Below are 16,462 nucleotides of genomic sequence, written 5' to 3'. Positions count from 1 at the left end.
GTACAACTCCTCAAATTGCCGTCACGGTGTTGGCACCGATGCCAGCGGCGGGAAGGGGACCGCGGCGCCAACACGGAACAACAAGCCAAGCACGCATATCATGGCAGTCCCAAGTGCAAATGCAAATTTGCCTCACAATTATCTCTCTTTATCTTGCCCCAAAGAAACTCCAACGCCTGCATTCCTTCACCAACATCTTTGGCTCTGCGGGCCTTGGACCTCTCTTGGGCCTTGCGTGCCTCTACCTTATTGGTGCTCAGGTACTTAGCTGCAAGAGCAAGCGGCGCACCCACCGTGCAATCAGCAAGTGGTGCTAGCACGCGGATGGCATGCGCATGATTGTGCCAGCTGCGCTCCGCTACCCACCTCCAAGCATATGGGCAGGGATTTGCACCGCGCCCTCCGTGCCCTCTGCCACCTTGTCGCCCTTCTCGTTCACCCAGACAGGCTTTTTGGCTGGAGTACCGGGGATGGAGCAAGGGATTGCCGAGTCAGCGACGCCCGTGGTGCTGCCAGCCATGCACAGATGCCGCCATGCGAGCCAGGCCTTTCCCGCGCCGCCGCCTGCTCATGGCAAGGACGCCAGACTGCGCGCCCAAGCCCACTCACCCATGGCCGTGCAGTGGGCCTTCCAGTCCCGGTCGGGGGCTTGCTGGTATACTTGTTTGGCAGCCTCCCCGCTCACCCGGCGCCACAGAGCCGCACAGGCGGCTTTCAGCTCTGGCGGTATCCCTTTGGCTGCATCTGCTGCCACTTGCTGGCGCGCCACCAGCCACTCCTGCACGTCCGGCTCCTCGTCGACGCTGTTCAGCCGGCCCCTGTGCCAGGCATACTCCTTACTGTCAATCATCTTCACCAGGGCGTCGAAGTGTTCCTCCAGCCCTTCGGTGGAGAGGGCAATGGCGGCGGGGAACTCCGCGGCTCCAGGCCCAGCCCCGCGGGCATGGTCGAGCAGCACCAGCATGGCCTGAGCATACGCCACGGACTTCACCGTGGAGCCGTCTGCACGCAGCAGGACAGCGGAAGCGGAATGAGGGACGATGCAAGCAAGAGAGGTACAGTGTGCTGGCTCCTTGGCTTGCGGCGCTGGCGGGCGCCACTGGGAGGCGCAGGTGCTGCACCGCCGCAGATTTGGCTGGTTGCAAAAGAGGCGGGCTGACAGCCTGCTCCCGACCCGCCCACCTGGGTACAGCTCCCGCCAGCGCCCCCGCTCCTCCAGCGTCAGCCTCAAGGACACCAGCTGGTCAGCGGCGGCCTCCAGCACGGCGTCCACCGCCGGCTTGGTGACCTGCTGGCGCAGCGCCGCCTTCTGCTGCGGCGTGAGCGACCTTCGCAGCTGCACCGCCGCTGCGTCGTTGCTCTTCATGATCCAGAAGGTGAAGGCCGTCCGCAGGGTGGCGGAGTGGGTGAATGCAAAGGGCTGCCTCTTTGTCTCGCCGGGGTACAACTTCAGGTACAGCTGCCGCATGCCGGCCACCCTCTGGTGCCTGTAGAAGCTGACCAGGCCGTAGAACTCGCCCAGCGGCAGGTCGACTGGCACTGGGGGCGGGGCGGTTGGGAATGCTGCGGTGTCCACCACCCGCACTGCCAGGCTGTCGCTGCGCCGTCGCTTCCGTTGGCTGGCGGCGGCGGCGGCGGCGGCGGCGCTGCCGCCCTCGCTGGCGGCGGTGGCGGCGGCACCACTGCCGATCATGAGCGTGAGCGCCAGGCTGGAGGTGGCGGGCACGCCGTGCCGGATGCGGGACTCGAGGTCTGCCTCTGTGTCCGATTCGGTACGGCGGTAGGCCACCTCGCCCGCCGCCACCCTGTCCATGATCCAGAAGTCACCGTGGCGCAGCGTGACGGCCGCCGGGGCGGCGCTGCCCACCTGCCAGGCCAGCTCGTTGGTGCCGGCGCCCAGGCGGCAGCCCACTTGCAGGGTGTAATAGCTGCGCACTTTGTCCCGCTGCGAGGCCTTGCTGCCCTTGCCGCCAAAGGTGCGGTGGAAGCGGCCGGCGCCGTGGAGGTGGAGGCGCAGGCTGGCCCCGGCTGGGTAGACTGACAGCCACCAACCGGCGCCCACCGGCACCCGGATCAGTGGCTGCGTTTCGGCGCTGGCGGCGCTGGCGCTGGTGCCGGCCTGGTCGGTAATGTTGGCGGCGGTGGTGCCCGCGGCCGCCATGGCGGCCTGCAGCCGTGCCACAAATGGGCCGAGCAGCGGGTCGTTCTCCTTGATGAGTGCATCCACGCAGTAGTCCTCGGCCACAAACCGGTTGCCGCCCCTGCCCAGCTTGCCGCAGTCGTGCTTCGCCGCCGCCCTGCGCACCGCCTCCACCACCTCCTCTGCCGGCGGCGCCGCGATGCCGGGGCTGGTGATGACGGCCGCGTGGCCGTTCAGCGGCGCCAGCGACCCGCCGAACGTGTCGTACACGCACGGCAGCTTGGGGTCGGTGCTGAGCTGGGGGGTGGGCTGGTGGTCCGCGGGTGGCGGCGGGGGCGCGGGGCGGGCGGCGGGGGGCGCGGCTGGGTGCTGGGCCTGCTGGGCCTGCTGGGACTCTGCCGGCTGGGGCTCCGTGGCTGCGGGCTGGGGGCCGGGGGGCGGGCCGGGGGGCGGGCCGGGGGGCGGGCCGCCGCCGCCGCCGCTGAAGCCGACTCCCCACTGCGGTAGCAGGGGTTGGGAAGGGGCACAGGGGAGGGGCTCAGTCTGTGATTGGTCATTGTGATTGGGAGAATGAGTGCGCTGGCACAGGTGCGGGCACATGACATGCGATCAGCAGGGGTGCACCCACGCACCCACCCACCCACCCAGGAGGTGCGATACTCGGGAGGCAGCGCCCGCTCAAAGATGGGCTCGATGCGGGGGCAGGGGCAGGGTGCCTGCGGCGCCAGGCCCAGGCTCAGGCCCAGGCCCACGCCCACGCCCAGGGCCAGCAGGGTGAGGGTGCCCAGCACCAGCCAGGCGCCGGAGCGGCGGCGGGGCGGCGGCGGCGGGGGCGGCGGGGGCGCAGCCCCGCTGGCCCCGCTGGGCGCTGCCGCGCAGATTTCGCGGGCGCTTGAGACGCGCGTGCACAGCTCCTGCTTGGGGCCTGCAGCAGCGATGGGAAGTCGAACGGCCCGTGCCATCATGGCATGCAAGACGACCGTCTCGCCAGCCGCCCCGCCAGCTCCCCTCCCGCGCAAATACAGCGAAATGCAGCCCCCGGAAACCCACCCTTGACGCGAGGCGGGCGCCCGTGGCGCTGCGCTCGGGCCTCGCGCACGGCCAGCATCGGGGGAATTGAGCGGCTGGGAGGCAATCGACTCTGGCTGGCTCAGTTAAATGGCTTGGAAGGAAGGAGGGGGGCGTTCGGCGCGGACTGGGCGGTATACAAGCGATGGCGGCAGGGCGGCGGGCACTGCGTGGTGGCGGTCATTAAGTGATGATAAAGAGTACAGAGTATTACAGAGTGAAAGTGAAAGTGATGAACAACACTGAGTGGGTGCAGGTTGCTTGCAAGCCGGCGCCAGCAGTTGCAGCAGCCCTCTGTGCCCGCTCAGAGGCAGCAACTGAGTCCCGCACTTTCACTACTGAGTGAATGGAGAAGTGGAAACTCGCTGGTAGGTCGTGAACGCCAGCTGTTGCAACACCACGCCGTGCAAGGCAGGCAGGCCCATGGGTGGCTGCTGGGTATTGACTTTCGTTGCCTGCACTTGGCGCAGGCAGATCAAATAATGGTCTAATAATGGGCTTTAGCTAGACGTTAAAACCGGGAAGTTGGAGGCTCTTCCCCACTACTTTTTTACCTTTTTTCAGCCCACGTATTCCTCCTTTCAACTCCTTTTTCAACTCTCCCACTTTTCAACTCTCCCACTTCCCCTGGCCTTCCGTGACCCTAAGGACGCAAAATATTGTCGGATGTGCAAAACTATATTAGGACCACGCTCTAAGACCAACTGAGCTAACCGGGCATCAGACTGCCCAGTACAGGGCTCGAACCTGTGACCTTGGACTCTCCAGGAGTAAGCAACCGCGTGACCGGTTCGAATCCTTGACGATGCCACTAAATTTAGTATAAATTATATACAGCGAAAAAGAAAGTTCTGGATGTTTCGTCGTTGTTCGATTAGGGTTAGGGTTAGCTGGGACTTTGCCTCACGGCACCTTCGTGGCGGCATCTGGGCGGCGGACGGCTGCCCGGCAGACCGGCATGGCGCTTGCAAGACGGAGCCTCCCCGGGATGCCATCGGCGGCCAGATTTTCCTCGCTCTGGACAGCCGGCAGGGTTAGCGGGTTCGGCCCCAGCACATTAATGTGCCCAATCCCTGTAAAACACACACACGCGTTGTTCGATGTCGTTGGCCGCGACGTTAAATAAGGAGCTGGATGAGTGCCGGTGGGTGATACCACAGGCACGAGTTCGAACCCCAGCCGGGACACTAGCTGGGACTTTGCCTCACGGCACCTTCGTGGCGGCATCTGGGCGGCGGACGGCTGCCCGGCAGACCGGCATGGCGCTTGCAAGACGGAGCCTCCCCGGGATGCCAGCGGCGGCCAGATTTTCCTCGCTCTGGACAGCCGGCAGGGTTAGCGGGTTCGGCCCCAGCACATTAATGTGCCCAATCCCTGTAAAACACACACACACACGTTGTTCATCGTTCCTTGCTCGAGTCCCCCGGCGCGGCCGGGCCCCGCGCCCCCCTCCCGCTCCTCTGGGGCCCTTCTTGAGCAACACCCTGCCTTGGGGACGCAGGACGAGGGCGACCGCAGCATCGCCGGCTCGCTTGGCCCGCCAGCCGCCCATTCTGCAACTGCCCGCACTCGAGATGGCCTCCTGATGGTGCGTGGAGGGGTGCCCCGGGCCCTGCGGCGCCCGCGGCTCGGCTAGTCCGGCGAACACCCCCTCGGGCCGGTGCCGGCTCCCGGCCCGTTGTATGAGCCCCCGTGTGCCCCGTTGGTGCCCGGCCACCCCCTCTGCGACTTGTTCGCCCCCTACGACGCGTTTTGTGCGCGCCAGCCCCTCCCCCCAATTCCCGCTTCCGTGTGTCGCGGCCCCAAGCCCTGGTGCTTTCCCTTCAGCGAATTGAGACGTGGGGTGGCGTGGCTTGGCGGAGGAGCCTGTTGCCGCCGAGCGATTTGCGTTCGGGCAGGCAGCTGCTGCTGCTGCCGCCGCGTGCCGGGCGGCCCGCCGTCCCCCCCTCTTTTCGCTCACTCCGTGCCTGCCGTTCTGGTCGTCACGCCCCTACTCTCCCCCCCGTAACCCGCAGATGCTTGCGCTTTTGCGCTCGCCCCGTCCTCCCCTTGCCCGGTCTTCCCGCGTGCCGCCTTCACCTTTGCGGCCCCCGCCCGCCCGCCTGGCCGCTCTCCCAGCTACTGTGCCGGGGTGGGTGGGCCCGCTTTCTGGTGGTGGTGGTGTGCGGGTCCTCGACCTGCCCCTCCCCCCCACTGGTATGCTTGCCGCCCTTGGGCTGGCCATCAGGCGCCCCTCGCCTCCCTCCCCGCCCTTTGCGCCCGACCGCTCCCTGAGCCCGCCCTTTGCCGCCCGGGCGGTATTGCATGCTTTCATACAGTCCAGAGCTAGTGGGCACGGCTTGTGTGCCCCCAGCCCATTAATGGGCATTGCCTCTGTAACATCACAGATCACAGATCACAGTTGGCCGCGACGTTAAATAAGGAGCTGGATGAGTGCCGGTGGGTGATACCACAGGCACGAGTTCGAACCCCAGCCGGGACACTAGCTGGGACTTTGCCTCACGGCACCTTTGTGGCGGCATCTGGGCGGCGGACGGCTGCCCGGCAGACCGGCATGGCGCTTGCAAGACGGAGCCTCCCCGGGATGCCATCGGCGGCCAGATTTTCCTCGCTCTGGACAGCCGGCAGGGGTCACAGAATCACTGACTGATTGACTGAGATTACAGAGAACCGGGCCCTTTAAAGGGCTGGGGACACACAAGCCGTGCCCACTGGACAATATGAAGTATGATACCAACATAAGTATGAAACCAACATTCAGGGCGGCGTAGCGCGGGGCTGCGAGAGCCGATCGGGCACAACGGGCAGCAGGGAAAGCGGAGGGTGCCTGGGGGCCAGCCCAGAGATTGTCAGAGAGGTGTGAGGGGAAACGGTTGGCAAAAGACAGGGGAAAGAGGGGGATCAAGGGCCAGGACTGCAAGCAGGCTGCGCACGCGGCTCAGAGTGTGGTGCAAAATGGCGGCGCGGGCCCAGAGGGTTCCGGCCGGCCTGTTTTGTCTTCGTGTGAGAGCGGGGAGCCTCGTGAGAGCGCTGGGGTGACTGCCGAGCGCTGGTCGCAGCGGCAGGATCCTTCTCCTTCGGGCGGGGCTGGGGCGGCGGGCGCTTGTTACACAGGGGCGCTCCGGCACAAAGGGAGAGAAAAAATGCCAAGACCAGGCAGAGCGCTGCTTATATAGTCTGGCGGTCACTCAGCTGTCAGGAAAATATCGAACAGATGAGGGGAAAACTTTCCACAATGGGTGGAAAATGTCCACCTGCAGATGGGAAAAATGCAAACGTACGAATACGAAACGGGCAGCTGGTGGGAAGGTGGCAGCAGCTGGGAAGCTGCTGCACCTGTCGATTGCGAATTCAAGCATTTGGAAATTTAAAAATCAAGGGAGTTTTCGTGTGGCAGAACTCATTGTGCTGTCACACAGAGACGCCACCCACCCCGGCACAGAAGCTGGGGGAGCGGCCAGGCGGGCGGGCAGCCGTCGTGTTCTGACTGACTGACTGAGATTACAGAGAACCGTGCCCGTGTTCATGTGGTTGTGTGTGTGTGTGTTTTACAGGGGATTGGGCACATTAATGTGCTGAGGCCGAACCCGCTAACCCTGCCGGCTGTCCAGAGCGAGGAGAATCTGGCCGCCGATGGCATCCCGGGAGGCTCCGTCTTGCAAGCGCCATGCCGGCTGGCAGCCGTCCGCCGCCCAGATGCCGCCACGAAGGTGCCGTGAGGCAAGTGCCCCCTAGTGTTTCGGCTGGGGTTCGTGTTGGAGGAGGGCCAGCGGCTATGTACCCATCGACGACAAGGGATCACAGCTGTTCTTCCTGTTTTACGAGGCCCAGAGCAGAGCCCCCGACGACCCGAAGAGGGCCGCCAGTCGCCGCGACCACGCCCCAATCACGCTCTGGCTACAGGTGCGGGCTAGATGGGCCGCAATGGGTGCAGCCAGGCCACCGGTGCGGTCGCAGGTCACGCCTGAGCTGCCGCCGCTCGCCGCCGCCGCTCGCCGCCGACTCGCTGCGACTCTGCCTGCTCCTGCAGGGGGGTCCCGGCTGCGCGTCCCTGTTTGGCGCCTTTTGCGAGCTGGGGCCAGACCTGGTGGACGGGGAGCTGGGCCTGCAGCCCAACCCAGGTGGGTGCTGGCCTTGCCGCCGGCGTGTGGCCCGCCGTGGCGGGATCGTGTTGCGCCCAGGGCCTCCTCACAAGCCTGCCGCCCAGCCACCTTCACCGCAGGGAAGTGGAACCGCAAGTCGGCGCTGCTCTTCATCGACCAACCCGTCGGGGCGGGGTTCAGCCTGCCAGGTGAGCGAAGCGGCTGCTTCAAGCAAGCCTTCTGTTCGCCGCTCCGTGCCTGTCTTAGCTGTGTGTTCCTCTGTCGACCCCTACTCACCACTCACCCCTCCCCCCGCCTTGCCCACGCCCAGGCAAGGAGCGGTCGATCCCCAAGGATGAGATGACGCTGGCGGCAGATTTGTACTGCGGCCTGCAGGCCTTCTTCCAGCGCTACCCGGACCTGCAAGCCCACCCGCTGGTCATAGCAGGAGAGAGCTACGCTGGTGGGTGTGGGCCTGAGCCAGCCATGCTTTAGAGCAGCTGCTATGCTCGGCAGCGATGCATGCAGATGAATGGTGGTCAGTTCGTTGGGTGCCACCCGCCCGCCGCTCGCCCGCTGCAGGCAAGTATGTGCCCAGCATAGGCCACTTCATCCTGCAGCAGACGGCGGGTGAGGAGGGCGCCGAGCGGCGCCTGCAGCACCGCCGCGCCATCCCGCCCCACCTGCTGGCCTCCCGCCCGCTGCTGGGCGAGCCGCCGCTTTTCAAGCTGCAGGCGCTTGCAATTGGCAACGGGCTGACCGACCCGGCGGCGCAGGCAAGGGGCCTCTGGCTGCGCTCTCGCGCTTGCTTCTGCTGCCTCTGCTTGCTTCTGTGCCTGCAGCTGCTGTTGTCCACATCCTGCCTTGCCCATCACCTGCACCGCCACTACCCTGCACCACCTAGCTTTGGTTCTCTGCCGCTTGCTGCGGCGCTGCACGCTGCATGCTGCCGCGCTGCTTGGTCACCGAGGCTGTGGCACTGCTGCGCAGCGTCTTCAAGAACACTAAGGTTGCTGATTCCCAGCCTGCGGCCTGCCTCCTCTGTGTGCCACCTGCAGGTCATGGCTCACGCCGACACCGCCTACTTCCAGGGCTACATCGACCCTCACCAGCGCGTGAGGGCCATGACCATGCAGCTGGAGGTGGTGCAGCTGATCGCGGCGGATGAGGGCGGTGTGTGTGTGTGTGTGTGCTTTCAGGGGTGATGGAGGGCAACGTCTGCGTGTGGGTGGGGTGGTGGTGCAGCTCCTTTCGGCGCCTGAGAGCGCAGCTGTGTGCATGATGGTCTCTGCGCCTGATCATGGGCTGGCTCCCGGGTGGCTGCAGGGCGGTGGGAGGAGGCGCATGGGCTGCGGTCGGGCCTGCTGGAGCACATTCGGAGCTCGGCGGGGGCCGCCACGCTGCTGGACATGGGCAGGTGTGTGTGTGTGTGTGTGTGCTCTCTGAAGCCTCGGCATTCCAGCAGTTTGCCGTGCCTGGCACCTGTGGCCATGCTGCCGGCACTGCTGTTGGTACCGCAGGTACGAGGACTATGATGCCGGGAAGCTGGTGGACTGCTACCTGAACCTGCCCGAAGTACAGGTGGGGCCTGATGTGTACTGCCTTCACACCCCTCTATTATTGCCCACTGGCACATGGAAGCTACTCCGCTGGCCCAGGGCAGGGAGGGGCTCGCTGTGCACAGCCCAGTCTGCTGCCAGCCCAGCCCCTCCCCCTGCTGCAAGGCTGCCCAGCCTGGCAGCCGCTGCCTCCCCAGCTGCCTCCCCAGCTGATGCTCCTGCTGCCCCCGGTGCAGGAGGCTCTGGGCGTGGCGCCGGGGCTGCGCTTTGAGTCGTGTTCTGACGAGGTGGGGGAGGCGCTGGGGCCCGATGTGATGAAGACTGTGAAGCACCTGGTGCCGGACCTGCTGGCGGCGTACCCAATGCTGCTGTACCAAGGCAGGTGTCCCGGATCCTGTTGTTGTCGCCACTGCTGCAAGCGGCTTTCATATGGGCAGCTGGGCTCCCGTTCTTCCGCCGGCTGCCAGCTGTCGGCTCGTGGCTCTTGTCCTGACATGCGCTGGCTGGGTGCGGCCGGCGCAGCAAGCGGCCACTGCCCAGCCGGGCAACCCTCCCGTCTGTTCCCTGCCGACGCCCGTTGCTGCCCGGCTGCCTGCAGGCATGCGGGATGCCCAGGATGGAGCCGCCTCCTCCGAGGCCTGGATCTATGCTGTGGACTGGGAGGGCCGGGCGGCCTTCTCGGGGGCCAAGCGGCACATACTGCGGGCAAACGACATGGAGGAGGGAGAAGAGGAGGAGGATGAGGGGCTGGCAGGGGAAGGCGCTTGGAATGTCGGCAGCGCCGGGGCCACAGCAAGCAGCGCGGAGGAGGCCGGCGTCGGAGATGCCCAGCTGTTGCTTGGCGGCGGCGGGGCGGCAGCGGCAGCCAGCGTGCGCCCGCAGCGGCAGCTGCAGGTCACTGCGGCCGTGGCGAGCAGCCTCGACCGTTCTATACAGCGCTCCGGCTCGCGGCAGCAGACGGCTGAGCGGCAGCAGACTGATGACCGGCAGCAGCGGCAGGACGGTGGCGGCCCGGCGCTGGGGCGGCGGGACGCCTCGGCGCAGCGGGTGGTTGCGTACTGGAAGCAGGGAGGCGGGCTGACACATGTGGTGCTGACAGAGGCGGGCCACATGGTGCCTCGCGATGCGCCGCTGGAGGTTCGCTGGGTGCTGGAGCAGTGGCTGGCGGCGGTGCTGCCGCCGCAGCCGAGCATACCGTAGCACGCGGCCTCGATCTGGCGCAGCCCCTCCATGATTGTTTGCTGCTGCCCCTTGTGTCCGTGCCCGGCTTGCCAGGATGCGGTGTCCTCCCTTCTTCATGCAACAGAGATGGCAGCAATGTGCGCCGGCCAAGCAGCGTGCGGAGCGGCAGCGTGGGCACAGCGGGCGGGGTGTTGGAGCCTCAACATTGCTTCGCCCGTGTCTCCGTAAATTTGAACGCCTGCGTCCGTGTGCTCTCTGCTGCCGTGCCCTGGAAGGGTGCCAGGCGCTTTGGCCCTGCACACGAGAAGCCACCACGCTCCCTTGCTGCTGCCTGCTGGGCCCAGCCATGCCTACCGGCATTCAGCAGCTGCCTGATGGCGTGCTGGAGTCGATTTTCGGTCTGCTGGACCCGACAGAAAGGTAGGGTCCGCCAGCCTGCTCTGGAGCGCGCGCGTGTTCAATCGCCTGCAGAGCTGCATTTTGATCTGTCAGTGCAGCAGCTGCAGGATTGTGTTGCGGAGCTGGCAGACTCGCTGGCGGCATGCAGCCGCCTGGAAACGCTGGAGCTCTCCCTCGGCTTTAATTACGACCTCAGCAGATGTTTGGCGCCGCTGCACAGCCTTCGGCGCCTGGACACACATGCTCTGAATTGGTATACGAGTGTGACTCTCTCAGAGTCGCTGGGCCACCTGACAGCGCTGGAGCATTTGCGGCTGGATGTGGGCCAGTATCTGGACCTGGAGCGGCAGGACCGAAGCGTCCGCCTGCCGCCGTTCCTGACCAGCCTCGAGATTTTTCGTGATTCCCGCATCGAGTCTAATGTTTACATGGATTTGATGTTTCCTGTTCAGGTTTGCCTTGCTACGCAGCAAGCTGTCCAGTCATGGAAAAGGGGCAGTCTTGCTCCTGAGCCGTCATGCCCTGCGCTTGCGGCTGCCATGTGCGCTAGCCCCCTGCCTGTCTGCTTTGCAGATTGGTGACCTGAGCAGACTTTGCAGCCTTTCACACCCAATGCAAATACGACTTGCAAACCTATACGCCTCTCACCCGCATAACCACCCTCCGGCGACTTAATTTGCAATGCGATGGTTCGATTCCAGCCTGCCTTCATCAGCTCACCTGCACTCTCTCGCAGTCTTTCAGTATAACAAGCATTATGATCAAAATGTGGACGATTTTGCGATTGTGGAGCAAGCACTGCCGCACCTGCAACAGCTGACTTTCCTGGAACTGGGTGTGTGCCCGAATGCACCGGCAACGTTGTCCAGCCTGCAACATCTGCACTCTCTTCAGCTAAGAACAGCATGCGATGGTGCGGTGCTGCCCGCCGGCCCCTGGCTGGCCAGCCTGCACGAGCTTGGCGCACCGCCCAATCTTATTGCTCTCAGCCTGCCAACGCTGGCGGTGTCGCAGCAGCTGGAGGTGCTGGAGGTGCTGGGAGCGGGTGAAGACGAGGCAGACCTGCCCAGCATTGTGTGCTGGGCGGCCCAGCACCCCAGCCTTCAGCGCCTTTCCTGCAATCGACACTTCAGCAATGCGGAAGTGCATTCCGCTGTTGTGGAGGCCCAGCGTGTGCGCCCATCTCTCCAAATTGTCTTTGGAAATGAGTTGTTGGATGATTCGATGCCGCATCTGTAGTAGTGTAAATGCTAAAGTAAGAAGGTGGCAGCTCTGCTGCTGCCGCCGCCGCGCTTGGGCTCGAATGCTGACCAGGGCCTTGTGCCACTAATGAATGCCTGCATGCGTTTGCTCTCTACTGCCGTGCCCTGGAAGGCTGCCAGGCACCTCGGCCCTGCACCCCAAGCGCCCATTGGCCAAGCCCAGAGGCGGTGCGGCTGGCGGACCTGCTGCGACTCAGCGCGACGTGGCGCATAGGGCGTGCACGTGGCCTCCAGAGCAGCTTGGTATGCGCCAACACACAGGCAGCGGCGAGCAACAAGCACGCCTGGTCGGCTTGTCGCGGCTCTCGCCTTGAGGTGGCAACATGCTGGGGTGGTCAGGCTGCTGCTCCAGCCTCCCCGCGATGCCCCCTGTTTCCCCTCCTCACTCTCTGACGTCACGGGCTGGCCCCAGGCACCCTCCGCTTTCCCTGCCGCTCCACCAGTGCTCCACCCCCTCCCTCAACCTTCTCCAAGCCACCTATCCACCCCGCCTCCACCCACCCCGCTGCACCTTCACCCTCCCCAAAATCACCCTCTCCATCCATCCTTTGTCACGCCGCCAGCCCCACTCTACCTTGGCTCATTGACTCCTGGCTCCCACCTGTCTACAGCGTAGGTAGATCTCAATGCCAGCCACAAACAAACATCAATGCGCGCTCACTTGATGCTGCCACCCGCCACGCTCCGCACGCTGGCGGGTCCGGCGCTGGTGAGCAGCGGCTGACCCCGGTAGCATGCCACCAGCTGCTCGTTGGTCGCCAGGTCGGGCTGCACCTGCAGGCAGAAAAAGACAAACGTGTTTGCTTAGCTTGAAACCCTCTGGCTTCAAGCTAACCAAACGGGATGCCAGGCCGCTCACCGCCTCCCACACTTTCTTCTTGGGGTTGAGCTGCTCGTCGGGCTGGGTGCAGTCGTAGCCCGCCACCGCCAGCCGCTCGCCCACGGCGGCGCCCGCCGGCGGCTCCACCAGCTCCACCTGCGGGCCCAAGGCAGATGGGAGGTAGGTGGAACGTTCACGTGGCAGAGGAACCCGTAGCAAGAGGCCCCAGGCACAAGAGCGACGATTGCACCCGTCCCAACGCAGGCTCCACTCGCCTTGCCGCCGTCGGGCGAGGTGGCTGCCAGCACCATGGCCTGGCTCTGGATGCCGCGCATGTTGGCGGGCTTGAGGTTGCACACCAGCACCACCCGCCGCTGCTGCATGTCTGCACGGCGGGCAAGGATGGGCGGATGGGCACCGCCAGCATGTCAAGAGGGGCTGCTGCTGAGCCAGGTGCTAGCAGCGGTCATTGCAGGCATCATTAATTGAAGCAGCTCTTGACGTTAGCATCCTGGGCATCCTTGCCTGCCTCCGGGATGAACTTGACCAGGCCCGAGACGACGGTGCGGGGCGCCTCCTCCCCCACATCCACCTCCTCCACGTACAGGCTGCATGTGTCAGGGTGGGCAGGGAGGGGGGCAGAATGTGCCGGCGGGGGCAGGGGGATGGGGAGAACGCGGGTTTGAGCGCGGGTTGTGTTGAGAGGGAGGGGCCCGGCAAGAAGCGGGCAGCGGAGCAGGGATGGGGCGCGGCAGGCAGAGCGCGCAGCCGCCGCCTGCCTTCCCGCCGCACCTCTCCGCGTCGGGGTGGCGCCACGCCTTCCGGATCAGCCCCACCCGCAGGTCCAGCCTCCCGATGTCGGCAGGCCGCTCGGGGGCCTTGCCGCCGCCCTTGCCGCCGCCCTTGCCGCCGCCGCCGCCCGCAGCCTTCTCCTTCTTGCCGCCGCCCGCCACGGCGCCGTCTGCCTTGGCGGCCGCGCCATCCTTCCCACCCTTGCCACTGGCGGCAGCTGCAGCCGCAGCGGCAGCACCCTTGCCGCCTTTGCCTGCCGCCGAGGCAGCCGGGGCCGCGGAACTACTGCTGCTGGCAGCTGCCGCGGCTGCTGCTGCGGTACGGTCTGCCTGGTTGCCGGCGTACCGCGCCCTCAGCTGCACCACCTCGTCGTCCGTGATCTTGCTGCAGGCAGTACCATTCATGCAGTACCAACAGTTGGCACCCAACAAGGCAGACACCCAGCAAGGCAGCCCCAGCCAGGTCCCCACAGCGCTGGCAAGCACTCTCTGCCGCGTGCCTGCCCTGCAAGCACGCCAGCCCCATCCCACCAGCCCTGCCCCGACCATCGCTTACCGGAACAGCGGTGTGGGCTCTGCCGCGCCGATGGGGTGGCCGGGCCGCAGCAGCGCCGCCGGGTTGGCTGCCGCCTTGACGAGGTCGTCTGTCAACAGCGGCGCCTGCAGGGGCATGCAGACAGGGGGAAAGGTGAGAGGGCGGTGCGTGTGTCTGTCCATGCGTGGGCGCGAGGCAGGCGGCGCGGCAGCAGCCGGGCCCAGTGGTGGGGAGCAAAGCGTGCGGGGCAGGGCGAGGCAAGGCGCGGGGCAGGCAGCGGTTGGGCTCTCGCCTCGGAGGCGCCCAGCTGCTGCAGCAGCTTGGCTGTGAAGGAGGGCATGAAGGGCTGCAGCAGGGCCGCCAGCAGCAGCACGATGCCTGCGCAGGCGGAGATGTAGGCTGCAGGCAGGCGGGAAGGCAGGGGTGGGCGGCGGGACGAGGTTTGGAGGGTGGGGGAGAACGGGCTCTTGCCAGAGCGGAGGTGGCGGCCACCTTGCTGCATGCTGCCCCGGCAGGGCGTGGGCGGTGGGCGCGGCTGCTGCGCAGCACCAGCCGGAGCAGGCAGCAGCGGCATGCCGGCGCGGGTGGATACAGCAACCGAAAGCCTTTCTGCCCTTTGGCAAGAGAGGAGGCCCCCCCCTGCTGCCAGTGCACTCACACGCGCACGCCTCCTTGTCCTGCTTGTACGCCACCCAAATCTCCGTTTCCTGCAGGGGGGCCGAGGGCAAAGGGAAAAGGGGCCAGGCTTCGGCAGCCAACCAGGCCAACAGGCAGCATGCACAGCACACACACAGCGCACACCACAGCATGCACGCGAGTCCCCAGCGCACACACCACAGCACGGCACGGCGAACCAGCATGGCCCCAAACGCACCTGGAAGAAAGCGTTGCCCGCCTTGCTGGCCAGCATGGCGCACTTGAGCGCCTCCTTCATGCGCAAGCCCTCCAGCGCTGCGGGGCGCGTGATGGGGCCGTGCCAGGAAATTGTGACTTGTGGGGATGCGGAAAGCGAGGTTAGGAGGAGCTGGTAGGTGTGTGTGGTGAAGATAAGCGCTTGGGAGGCAGGTGAAGGCAGCACGGCGCGCCCAAAGCTGCGCCGCGGCACCAAGGCGGCGCGCCTTCCAGCGCTCCACCAGCGGCGCCACCTTTCCCACCTCAGGCTGCATTTGCCCTATCCCAAGCTGTACCGCCTCACCCCGAGGCAGTACCGCCTCACCCTGGATGTACTGCTCCACCAGCGCCGCCACCTTCTCGCCCAGGCCACGCACCGCCTCCATGCCCGCCCCGCCGGCCGAGGCGCCCGGCACAGTCTTGTCAAACCTGCGGCATGGGGATGGCGGTGGGAGGGAGGCGGGAAGGGAGGAGTGATTTGTGGGCACAATGTAGGGCAAAGTGTAGGGTGGGCAGGCCCCAACTGCTGACAGCAGCCGCTGCGGCATGCCCTGGCCCCAGCAACAACCCAACGCGCGGCTTCCAGCCGCTCCCCGACTCAACATCCTCCCCACCACCACACATAAGCCCACAGCCCAACCAACCCGACCCGCCGCCACCCACCACAATCCCACGGCCCACCCACCCCGGCGCGCCGCCACCCACCGCGCCCAGCAGAACTTGAGCGTCCTGTTGATGAAGTTGCCCAGGTTGTCGTTCAGCTCCGCGTTGTTCTTGGTCGCAAAGTCGTCCCACTGGAAGGCTGCGGGCAGGCGGCGGCGGCGGCGGCGGCGGCGGCGGCGGCGGCGGCGGCGGTGGTGGTGGTGGTGGTGGTGGTGGTGGTGTTCAGGCGCGGGGCACGGCGGTCGTGTGAATATGTGTGCCTGGTGCACAGGACAGTGTGTGTGCGGGTGTGTGCGGGGGCGGGCTGCGGGTGGCAGATGCAGAGCTGCTGCCTCACCCGAGTCGGAGGTCTCCGGGCGCAGCGCCAGCAGGTAGTAGCGCCACACCTGCGGGCGGGGGGTCGGCATGGTGGCATGAGAAGAGAGCGACGTGCCCGCAAGCGCGGCTCACGCCCTACTCCCCATCACACCCACATCCACGCCTCTCCACACCTCCACACACACACACACACACACACACGCCAACCCCGCGCGCGCGCACACGCGCGCGTGCACACACACACACTCACAACCACACGCACACACACACGCACACACCACCCCCTCACACACACCTCCACAGGGATGCCCGTCTCCTTGGCGTCGTTGCCAAACACGCCCACCCCGCGGCTCTTGGAGAACTTGCCGTCCTCGTAGTTGAGGTACTCGGTGACCGAGATGGAGCGCATCATGGTCCAGGGGTCCTGCTCGGTGGGGGGTGGGCGTGTGGGGGCAGGGAGGAGGTGCGGGGGCAGGGAGGAGGGTGCAGGGAGGAGGGGGGTGGCTGGTGTTGACGTTGTTCTTGGAACACCACACACAGGCCGTCTGCCGCAAAGGGGCGGTGCCGCCCCCTCCCGCTGCCCACCCCACGTTGGCCCCGAGGCACACACACCGCCGCCGCCACCCACCCGCGTGCCCAGCAGCGTGGCGGGGAAGATGACTGTGTGGAAGGGAACGTTGTCTTTTCCCATGAACTGGACCAGCTCCACGTCCTGCACACACAGGTGGGGTGGGGTGGGTGGTGGAGGGCAT

At 66.0% G+C, this 16,462-nt stretch overlaps 2 protein-coding genes across 2 annotated transcripts in view; one reads left to right on the top strand and one right to left on the bottom strand.

Moving 5' to 3' along the window:
• Positions 1 to 6,443: 6,443 nt before the first annotated feature.
• On the top strand, positions 6,444 to 11,688 carry CHLNCDRAFT_58790 (hypothetical protein; the record flags this gene model as incomplete). Its single annotated transcript, XM_005844695.1, has 14 exons — positions 6,444 to 6,613; positions 6,970 to 7,111; positions 7,239 to 7,329; positions 7,431 to 7,499; positions 7,622 to 7,753; positions 7,873 to 7,920; positions 8,281 to 8,463; positions 8,617 to 8,707; positions 8,811 to 8,871; positions 9,086 to 9,356; positions 9,448 to 10,019; positions 10,376 to 10,451; positions 10,538 to 10,882; positions 11,004 to 11,688. The coding sequence occupies 13 exons, from the start codon at positions 6,444 to 6,446 to the stop codon at positions 10,612 to 10,614; spliced, it is 1,983 nt and encodes a 660-aa protein (XP_005844757.1). The 3' UTR covers positions 10,615 to 10,882; positions 11,004 to 11,688.
• Positions 11,689 to 12,349: 661 nt separating this feature from the next.
• CHLNCDRAFT_58789 (hypothetical protein) overlaps positions 12,350 to 16,462 on the bottom strand; it is a gene marked incomplete at its 3' end in the record, with an annotated part of 8,507 nt that continues 4,394 nt past the window's right edge. The window contains exons 12-25 of the mRNA XM_005844614.1: positions 16,339 to 16,422; positions 16,006 to 16,134; positions 15,730 to 15,778; positions 15,435 to 15,531; positions 15,055 to 15,158; positions 14,713 to 14,789; positions 14,497 to 14,545; positions 14,131 to 14,237; positions 13,860 to 13,963; positions 13,305 to 13,688; positions 13,015 to 13,120; positions 12,710 to 12,889; positions 12,552 to 12,668; positions 12,350 to 12,466 (exon numbers count right to left, since the gene is read on the bottom strand). Of these exons, the coding sequence (XP_005844676.1) occupies positions 12,350 to 12,466; positions 12,552 to 12,668; positions 12,710 to 12,889; positions 13,015 to 13,120; positions 13,305 to 13,688; positions 13,860 to 13,963; positions 14,131 to 14,237; positions 14,497 to 14,545; positions 14,713 to 14,789; positions 15,055 to 15,158; positions 15,435 to 15,531; positions 15,730 to 15,778; positions 16,006 to 16,134; positions 16,339 to 16,422 (1,704 nt within the window). The remainder of the gene's footprint in view (positions 12,467 to 12,551; positions 12,669 to 12,709; positions 12,890 to 13,014; positions 13,121 to 13,304; positions 13,689 to 13,859; positions 13,964 to 14,130; positions 14,238 to 14,496; positions 14,546 to 14,712; positions 14,790 to 15,054; positions 15,159 to 15,434; positions 15,532 to 15,729; positions 15,779 to 16,005; positions 16,135 to 16,338; positions 16,423 to 16,462) is intronic.

This window comes from Chlorella variabilis (genome assembly GCF_000147415.1).
Source record: "Chlorella variabilis unplaced genomic scaffold CHLNCscaffold_21, whole genome shotgun sequence".
NCBI lineage: Eukaryota > Viridiplantae > Chlorophyta > Trebouxiophyceae > Chlorellales > Chlorellaceae > Chlorella > Chlorella variabilis.
The sequence above is the reverse complement of the archived record's forward strand: the minus strand, read 5'-3'. Positions and strand labels throughout refer to the sequence as shown.